The sequence below is a fragment of the Pyrus communis genome, chromosome 12, assembly GCF_041283825.1.
Source record: "Pyrus communis isolate YQ-2024b chromosome 12, ASM4128382v1, whole genome shotgun sequence".
Taxonomy (NCBI): Eukaryota; Viridiplantae; Streptophyta; class Magnoliopsida; order Rosales; family Rosaceae; genus Pyrus; species Pyrus communis.
The window spans coordinates 9,460,769-9,471,006 of NC_142576.1; the positions used below are offsets into that span (position 1 = coordinate 9,460,769).

The following is a 10,238-nucleotide window of genomic DNA, read 5'->3' on the forward strand; positions in this document are numbered from 1 at the left end:
ATTCTTCTTCACTTATGAGTGAAAGATCTTAGGTTTGATTCTTGCCAAATGCAAATTTGAACCACATTACTCTGTTAGCCCATTAGCTAAACCAACATCTTCCTCTTTAATGTAGATAATATCGTTTATTTAAAAATAAAAGAAAAATAAAAGCTTTTGGAAGCCCTTCTTTCAGGCCCATTGCCTTACCAAATGTAATGTTGATTGTAACGTTGATTATTTACGCATATTGAAGGCTCCCGCTCCCACAACCTGACCATCACAAATTTTTTAGAACATAATCCGCCGCCGCATGTAATCTTGATAAAAATTTTAGGTGGACTATTTTATAAAAATTAAAATAAAATTAAAATTAAAAAAAAAAGAAAAAAAAAGAAGAAGATTTTCTGGCTTCAAAGCAACGTCAATTATTTTTTTATTTTAATGTTGGCCCCACAATTTTTTTTTTTCTCCGCTCGTTGATTATTTGATTATTAAATTCTGATGCACTTGGTTTTTTTAATAGCTAAAAGACATTTTAATTTAAAATCTTGGTTGGAATAGTTTACAAAATGTTATTTTGCCACATCAACTATAAAAATAAACATAAAAAAATAGAATGTCTTGGTTTCAATATTCCGAGCTGGTGAGTTTGCTTGACCGCGGTCACGGGCAGTGTGAAATTCCTCATAGCCTCTCTGAGCCAGGAAGGGGTGGATAATCGTAACTTATTACCAATTGTCTCACTTTTTAAAAATAAAAATAAAATTTGACATTTTCCATTGGAAGTGATCTTATTAGTCCACGGAAAGTAACCAATGGCCAAACTCCACCTACTCTGATAAATTAAAGTTAATATAAAACGTGACTTAATCTTTCAATCAGATGATAGGTGCTAAGCATTTGGACTTTTTTACCACATATGGTTGAACCAGATTTGTGATATTATGAAATTATTGTAACAAAACTCGAAATGGGTAGACCCAGCCATTATTGGACGGCAACCATAGTGGTAAGTTAGGCCGCGGCTTTATCTATGGTGGTCGACACTAAAGACAAGAGTGATGTCAAAGTGATCATCTATTTAAATTATATTTTTTAAATCATAAATGAGAGATTTTAAGGGTGTCGAAAATACTGTCGGGCAAATCAAGTATCATAATACAAATGGTTGGATACTTAAAAAAAAAAATTTCAAGCACTTAATCATAAGACACTTGACGTACCAGACACTGAAAAATTTGTCATACCTTGGGCTTTAATCTTCTTCTCGTGATGCCAAAGAAAATGGACCCATTCTTTTTGCTTGAGATTGAGAACATGCAACAAAAATTCGGATATGCACGCATACATTGCATTCAACTTCGCCTTCTCACTTTTTTGTATATGTACAAATGTTTTGTTTTTATAGTTTTGATGGTTTTATTATAGTTTGATGCATTGGACAAAATGTAAAACTTATACTTACCCTGTTTAGAGCATCCGTAAGTTGAATTAGTTGATCATAATTTTATAGTTCACATGGTGATTGGCATGATGAATAAGGATTTTTTCCTTCACCTTAGTGCGTCTCCCATACAAACTAACTCAACTTAGTTATATCATTTGTAATATAAGTAATTTAAAATATTTTCTTGTAAAAAAAAATGAAAACTTGGCCTTTTGAATTACTAGAACCTCTATATGCATGTATTTAGGGGCCTCCCCCATCCACAAAAAAGGTGTATATGCATCATATTTGGATAATTTTTCATTGTGTTTAGAACAAAAGTAGCACATCACGTGTAATTATACAAGTAGAATGAAGTTTTATTATTTAAGTTGTTAATTTTTTAACACAAATATCTTACTACTTATATAATAACACATACTATATCATCCTGTATTTCAAAAACATTGAAAAATTTGTTTCATCTTTGATGTGCCAACCTAGCTAGAGCATGGGATCATGGGCCATTGAGTTTTCTTTTCTTCTCTCATTACATCAATGAAAACTGCCAACCAAGAACCACCCATCAAGAAACATATACACATCAATTCAAGTCAACTGACCCCATAATACACAGCAACTTTTATCAATTATAAAATATTCAATCTCTCCCCTTAGAAGAGAGATTAGAATTAGAAGTTGGAGAAGAACTATAGTAAAAGGGTATTTTTTATTCAAGCATTATATTAATTTAATTTAAATTTGAGAAAAGAGATTTGAACTTGAATGCATAAGAGAAAGTATAATGTTTAAATCACGTCTAAATCAACTAGTGATAAAATAGATTAAGCATGGCCTGGTTTGAAATCATTGCATGCTTAACTCATTAATGATGATTGTGTTTGAAATTAGACCATGACTTTTTGAGCGTATTTGGAAGCGCTTTTAAAATGTTTGAAAATGTTTTTGAAACTAATTCTTAATAAAAATGCAAGTTTTGAATCAAAAAACATTTTCTTTAAAAGCGTGTTCAGTTATTTTAAAATCATTTCCAAATGAGTACTTAATTGTTAGGTTTCATTGGTAAAAACCATCTGTTACTGAAAAAGATGGAGCTTGGATAATTGGATTTATTCAGCCTCATGAGAGTGCAAGATCCACTAGGGCGAAGGTCACAAATAACTACTTAAAAGTTAGGTGCTTCGACTAAACTAGAAATAACCCCAAATAAAAATACCAAACGCGTTTAAATTTATGGTAATTATTTACGCGTATCCACAGTTTACCTTAAAGTTTAACTATCTTCATTGCCCAAAATGTTGCCTAAAATTTTGGGTTACTTACTAATAAAGGTCACACAGAACTGAAAACCTCCACCATGGAATTGGAAGCTCTCTTACAAACCCAAAATAAACATCAAAAAACAAGAAGAAAAACAATGTCAGAGCTTTGTATCTCAAAATCTCTTATTATTTCCCATCTTACATCTCATCTGACCACAATTTGAAGATCTCCTGTCAAAAAACTCCAAACCCTTTTCTTATCCAGTGTTCCCTCTGATCACTCTGATTTCAGACCAACCTCTGCAATTTCCATATCTGTATGTGCTTTTACAGCTAAGTTTGCTCCTCAACAATGGCCCATATCGAAAAACCGGAAGTATTTAACCCTAATTCAAGATACACAGAACCAGCATGCCTCCATATTCTCTGAACAAACATTTAAACTATTTGCCTTCTGGTCCCAAGACACATTTGTGACTTGACCTTCGCCCCCCATACCCCTTTGGCATTTTTCTTAAATTTTTGTTGGTTTTGAAGGGTATAAGAATCTTGAGAATGGGGTTTCGGGCTTGGAACATAAACAGAAACTTGAGCTGGGGTTAAGTCTGATTCTTGCTCTCGTTCCTCTCGATATCGATTTGGTCAATTTTTTTATTGCCGGCTCGATTGGACAATGATATGATACAAAAGTTTTGTTGTGTGTTATAAAGTGGTTGCTTGGAAAAATGGTTAGGTCATGTTGGAGGCCATCTGCAGTGAATGATGGACCTCGACGTGGTGGGGAAACCAGCGGCCAGGTTGATGGGTTGTTGTGGTACAAGGACTTTGGGCAGCATGCTTGGGGAAAATTCTCAATGGCTGCCGTTCAGGCCAATTCTGTTATCGAGGATCAAAGCCAGCTCGAATCCGGTCCTTTGTGTGGAACAAAATCTGGTCTGGGAACTTTCGTTGGAGTTTATGATGGACATGGAGGGCCTGAAGCTTCAAGATATGTCAATGAAAATCTCTTCCGCAATCTAAAAAGTATGTTCAAAGTGTTCCTCTTTTTTAATTTCCCTCATGACCCATCTTTTAGCCGTTTGCACTCCAAACTGAATATTTTAGTATTTTTTTTGCGCTTGTAGAGGCTAAAAGATGAACATTAAAATCACTAACCGGTTTCTGACACTAATTGGAAAAGCAGGGATTGCAGCTGAGCATCGATGCATGTCGGAAAACGTGATCAAGAAGGCGTACTTGGCAACGGAGGAGAGTTTTCTATCGGTGGTGAAGAAGCAGTGGCAAAGCAAGCCACAAATTGCATCTGCAGGAACATGTTGTTTGGTGGGGATAATATGCAATGGACTGCTTTACACAGCAAATGTTGGGGACTCTAGAGTGGTTCTAGGAAAACTAGAAAGGGAAACTAAAGAAGTCATGGCTATTCAATTATCTGCAGAGCACAATGCAAGCATAGAATCAGTGAGAGAGGAGCTGCGGTCGTTGCATCCACACGATTCAAAGATTGTCGTTTTAAGGCACCAAGTTTGGCGCGTGAAGGGCCTCATTCAGGTATCCGTCTTTCCTTTTTTATCCAACAAAATTGTCGTCCATGAGCTTTGAGCTTAAGTACTAAAAGTAAATCCTAACTTTGCAGGTTTCGAGATCAATTGGTGACGCGTACTTAAAGAACGCAGAGTTCAACAGAGAGCCTCTACCTCTAAAATATAGGCTACCTGAACCTTTTCTCAAGCCAATTCTAATCCCGGAACCAGAAGTATCAGTAATTAAACTCCGACCGGAAGATCAGTTTCTCATATTTGCTTCTGATGGTCTGTGGGAGCATCTTAGCAACCATGACGCCGTCGACATTGTCAACAATTACCCCCGCAAGGTCATTTTCCACCATCTGTATAACACTTTTTTTCCTGAGAGTGATTTTCACACTCCTCTTTTCAAAGAACAAATTAAAGGACCGAAACAATGAGACAAGTGCAGAAGAAGAAACCGAGAGTAAAAATCGAAAGAAAAAAAAAAGCCGAAAAAGGGCTAGATTCCACTGTATCATCACTTGCAAGATGAGCTTAATGGTGAACATTTTCTACTATGTTGTGCAGGGAATAGCAAGGAAGCTGATTGAAGCTGCACTACAAGCAGCAGCCAAGAAAAGGGAAGTGAGGTACACAGACTTGAGGATTATCGAGCCCGGAGTGCGACGACATTTTCACGACGACATCACAGTGGTGGTGTTGTTTCTAAATCCAAGCCTGTTAAAAAATGGAAGCTCCCCCCGCAAGTCTCAGTTTTCATTAAAACCCAGCTTCTAGTTTCTAGATCGGCGTTTTGCTATAATGCTATCCTGTTTTGGGTACCAAAAATATTTCTGTAACTCGGTTCCTTCTTGTAAATTGCAATCTATAGTTTTAACATCGGATTACATATTTGGGCGTAGCTAAGTGAGGTAAGAGTAGTATATTCCCCACTTTGTACCGAAGCTCAAATTTGTGTCCCGTTATTTAAATTAAGTTAGAATATCACTCGAAAAAAAACTTTCCAGTCTTCGCATCATACTTCCCCATCTCGGATTTTAAAACCCCATAACCAATTACATGGGGTTATATGTAATCATATTCATGGTTATGCTAAGGTAGATAACAAATTTAAAACCCCAGTATGCACTTCAGCCTTCAGATTTGACACACTATTTGTCGGATTCGAAAAAATACGTGTTTTAGTAACTTTGATTTGACACTTTGAATTGTCAGATTTCCAACAGGCACAAAGGAGATATTTTTCGTGATCAGTACACGAGATGATACATCATGTGTTATTATATAAATGGTGGGATATGTGTGCTAAAAAGTTAATAACTTAAAAAATAAAATTTCCCGTCACTTCCATTAAAACACGTAGTCATGATGAAAAATTTCTCAGCACAAAGAGGCTCAAATGACATGAGATTAAAAACATTCACATTTACACTCAAGATGGGTTCGTATTTCCAAATGAAAGTCTAGACAGACCAGATTCGAATTTCCAAATAAAAATCTAGACAGACGTAGGAACCGGAAAAAGTATTTTATTGAGAGCAATTTCATTAATAACAGGGGGCAACGTACAATATTTGGAAAGGATTACAACACCGCAACAAAGGAGGGTTCCGGCACCATCTAAAATCAAACCATGAAATCAGAGTGCAAATTTGAGATTTGAGACTAAAAGGTAATTTAAACATTGGCGATAAATTTCAAGTCAATGTTTCAAACAGCACGTCCTGAGATCGAGTCCTAACCCAAATGATTACCACAATGGTAGCCAATAAAAAGACTAAAATGCCTCTATCAATATCAACCCCCACAATGGTAGACTGCAATGACAAAACCACTGGTTAGTCTCTTTTTTTTTTTCTTTTCTTTTTTGGTAAAATGAGGGGGTGGATCCTCCCAAAAACTGACTCAAAAAGTTATCACAGATAATTCGAGTCCTAAATACTCCCATCATATCATCAAATAATCGAGTTCAAATCCAATTAGAAGAATTCTTAAAATAATAGTACCCAAGGCCCATATTATATCTCCAATTGGCAATGTCATCTACCACCATGTTCTTCTTCCGACAAACATGCACTAACTCGCATCTAACTTGCATGTCATTAATCATTTTTTTTTTTTCAAACAAAAAAAAGAAAACCCAATAATTAAACTACACCTAAAACTATAATTGTCGTTTTCGAAATACCAGCTTCCCTTGTTCACATGCACAACCACCGGCGGAACAGTGAATCGGGTAAGAATTTCGACACTCCTCTTTTCCCCTTCTGAACACCCCTCCCTCATCGTTTCCGCCCTTTGATTTGTTCACACTTCACACGTTATAAGTTCGGTTTAGGGACGGAGACAATGACAGGAGAGTGCATGTGGAAGAAAGGGGCGAGCAGAAATCACCATACATACGCAACTCCGACTAGATATCAGATAAAAAAACTCCTACTAGATATCCGAAAAAAAATAACTCATCAGGAGTAAGCACCCATCAACACGACAATAACAGAGATATAAATTAGCAATTTGACAACTTAAAAGACGAAGAATATAAACTAACATTTTATGATTCCCTTCAAAATTAAGTTAACAGGTCCTTCCATCCACAATATGCTAATACAAAACATGATTTTCCACATGAGGTGGATGTTTCTACATGTTTTTCCAATGGAACCTACCTATGCAAAATTTAAAAATTACACAGCAATAACTGACGGAGTATTAACGAGTTCAATCCGTTCCTGGTATCCTACCTGTAGATTGCAGAACTCACCCAGCAAGGCTTAAGAAAACCAACAACCACCTCCAAATTGTTTACTTGCCCCAAAATCACCGACCAAGAATATCAGAAATTCTAACACTACAATCTCGAGAAATCCTCTGTTCAGCAAATATGAATAACTAATACATATTAAGATTTCCATCTAACAAAAGTTAGCTTCAGGTCAGTTATATCCATCTTATACATGTTTTTCATGGCAGTGTTGGACAGCAGTACTTGGTCGGATTTGCCTATACACCTCAACTAATCTGATCCGACACAGTGGCATTAAGAAATATGAACTAATAGAATCGGAACCACGATGGTGAGAAGATGAGTTGTCATGTAATATAGTCAATAATAAATCATGACAGCCCCACCCCCCCACCCAAAAAAAAAAAAAAAAAAAAAAAAAACCCACTTCACTTAAGCTAGCACACAAGTCAAAAAATTATACAGGTCCTGTAACAAACTAGATATCTAGCACCCTAACGAAACTCCATTAATGCAGCCATCTTCAACTGTGCATGAGCTCGACTCTTTTAATTCTTAATTAAGATGTTTTTACCATTCAACACACCACAATAACTAATATTACAAGGATCGATTGATTAGAAAACTAAGACCTGGACCCCACATTAATGGATTAAGTTGGTTATCAGCACAGGTACTAACAGCTCAGAAGGTGTAGACTTAGCAAACCAAACTCATATTACTGCTGTTCAACACTGCATCATGCTTATGCAAGCTAAACAATTACGAGATATTATCTTTGTGTCATACATCATTGGATGAGTGACCAACCAAAAGTTGCCACTAAAGCATCCTCTAGTACTAAATTTCCCTAGATTGTAAATACTGAATTTCTGACATTCTTGGTAAAATTGCAGGGTAGGTTAACACTAAGTAGGTAATTGTTGATTATTGAAAGCCTCACCAGGAAATTTGAGAAAGGAGCCCAAACCAAGCATGAAATAACACTCCCCTACACTGCCAAATTGAGTTCAACAACTTGTCGAAGATACCTATTGACCATTGGAAAAATACTCCACCTGATAATCCATGCAATCAGAGATATCTATGGGTACAGACGGCTCTGAGGGAACCACAAAATGTTAGAATCCTATACCTGCAAAAGAAACAGAAGTATAAGAAAAACTGAAGCACCTCAAATAACAAAATCATAAAACACTTGTATGCCAAACAAGACAGGGAGCAGAATCGAAAGTACATTAAAACTGGTTACCTATCTCCCAAATTTCATAAATTTAACTTACTACTAAGAAATGAAGCTTCTCTTCAAACCTCTCCACCAGCGCTGCCTGCTATGGCTGCCTTCTAATTTAAAAAATAAAAAAATAAAAAACAATACAAAAATCAGCTGCAAGAAGCAGAATGAAGAAGGGGAAAAAAGTCATTCAAAATGTTCTTAAAAAAAAAAAAAAAAAAAAAAAAAAAAATTAAATCAAGAGCTTCTTTACCTGCTCAACATTACCCTTATCATTCACTTGAGTGAGAGAACCTTTTGAGGTGTTTGAAAACCTAGAGACAATATAAATGGTCTTATGAGAATTAAAACACGAAAAAAGAAACCTCAATGGAGAAAATAAAGAAAATATAACCATCAGGGCTTCAGTAGCTACTAAAACATTTAACGATCTATTAAAATAATGCATAAATAGCTTGCGGTGCTACATACCTGAGAGCCCTCGCCTTTCTTTTTTCTTCTTCCTGAGGATCAGTTTTAGCATCTGGTTTGGCATTAGGAGCAAACCGAGCAAGACGAGCCTTCTTCTTTGCATCCTCATCACCCACCACAGCAGGGCCAGGAAGCCCAAACCTGATAACAAGAAAGAAACTAATGATGATCTTTATCACAAAAAAAAAAACAAATAACCCGACATTTGCTAAAATTCAAATTGAAGAATTCTGTAATGTAAAAAGGCAAACCTCTCTGCTCTAGCCTTCCTCTTCAAGTCCTCTGATTTTTTAGATGCTTCGGATCCGTGTGATGTAGTAACAGTACCAAACCTGACATAATATCAAACACCTCCTTTAGAAACGCAATTCTTCTCAGCGGATAATATACGAATGTACTGTCACTGCAACTAAATTAAGTCCAATCCTCATCTAATTCAAACAAATAAATTATATTTAGTGAAGTTAAGATCCTAATTTAGATTTAATTTTAGTATATCATCCTTCAATTTGTTTTATCAGATTGTAATTAAACTATTTGCAACCTAATTAATAAAATCACAATCTATAATATCATGAACTAATATTTAACACTTCTTATAAGGGCCTATTTATGCATTCTGTGATTTTCTACTCTTTCAATTAACCAAATATAAACAAAACCAGAAAGCGTAAAAACAACCCTAACCCTAGAAATTGACCCAAAAGAACAAATCCGAATTACCTCTCAGCGCGAGAGTTGCGCTTCTCTTTTTCTGTGAGCTGCACGGATATCCCAAACCGCTCGGCACGGCGCATCTTCTTCTCAATGGCGGTAGCCGGAGCAGCCGCGTCACCGGTGGCAGAGTCAGTCTTGGGATCCTCAGAGTCAGCCTTGGACCCGTTTTCTTTGGAGGCAACCTCGGACGACGGAGGTGGATCAGAGGGAGTGTCAGCGGACGGGTTATCGGGTCGATCCGGAATTGTGGCGGTGGGTGGGGCCGGGGAGGATTCTAGGGTTTTCTTAGGGGCTTCTAAGGCGGTGATGGGGTCGCTGGGCTTCTGTGTGTCGGTGGCCATTGGAGAAATGGAGGTCGGGGAATTGGAATCGGAGACTTCGTAAGAAGTGCGGCAAAGAAGGTTAGAGAGAGAGAGAGAGAGAGGTGTTTGGGTGTAGGTTAGGTTGTGAATGCGAAGAGTCGAATAAGTGAATGTGCAAACAAGAAACGTGTGACCTTTTTTGGGGGATATTTGGCCTCTCTTTTTTTTTTGGGAGGATATTTTGCCTGTTTATTATGCCCCGCGCGTCGGCGTGGTGCAACAAAAATAAATAAAAAATATCCCAGCGTGGTAAATCTGATTGGTCAAAGTCAAACAACTAAATTTATGAAATTACCGGGTTTTCCTTTTCTCTTCTTTTTTTTTGTCACGAATTACACGGTTGTTTTATTTATATATGCAAAATGTTAAGAAAATTAAATATGTTATTGAATTAAGATTAAAAATTTATCTTTGCATATTGGTGGCAATTGACCTTTGTAAGTTAAATTAAAATTTTAATTTATTTATTGTGCAAGTGATCCTTTACC

General features: G+C 36.5%; 2 protein-coding genes across 7 annotated transcripts; one reads left to right on the plus strand and one right to left on the minus strand.

Annotated features, from left to right (window-relative positions):
• Positions 1–2,783: 2,783 nt before the first annotated feature.
• LOC137745842 (putative protein phosphatase 2C 60) lies at positions 2,784–5,240 on the plus strand. Its single transcript, XM_068485867.2, has 4 exons — positions 2,784–3,714; positions 3,875–4,242; positions 4,328–4,564; positions 4,788–5,240. The coding sequence occupies exons 1-4, from the start codon at positions 3,417–3,419 to the stop codon at positions 4,995–4,997; spliced, it is 1,113 nt and encodes a 370-aa protein (XP_068341968.2). The 5' UTR covers positions 2,784–3,416; the 3' UTR covers positions 4,998–5,240.
• Positions 5,241–6,760: 1,520 nt separating this feature from the next.
• Positions 6,761–9,878, minus strand: LOC137744969 (uncharacterized). Of its 6 annotated transcripts, none has more exons than XR_015954285.1 (6): positions 9,395–9,862; positions 8,923–9,003; positions 8,672–8,812; positions 8,454–8,514; positions 8,219–8,310; positions 6,761–8,101 (listed from the first exon to the last, which is right to left on the minus strand). XR_015954285.1 is itself a non-coding variant. In XM_068484799.2 (6 exons), the coding sequence occupies exons 1-5, from the start codon at positions 9,727–9,729 to the stop codon at positions 8,272–8,274; spliced, it is 657 nt and encodes a 218-aa protein (XP_068340900.2). In that variant the 5' UTR covers positions 9,730–9,878; the 3' UTR covers positions 6,761–8,101; positions 8,250–8,271. The 6 variants fall into 6 exon arrangements, 4 of the variants coding, with proteins under 4 accessions (XP_068340900.2, XP_068340901.2, XP_088537934.1 ...); XM_068484799.2 differs by having other exon boundaries at positions 8,250–8,310; positions 9,395–9,878; XM_068484800.2 differs by having other exon boundaries at positions 8,250–8,307; positions 9,395–9,873.
• Between the last annotated feature and the right edge of the window lie 360 nt (positions 9,879–10,238).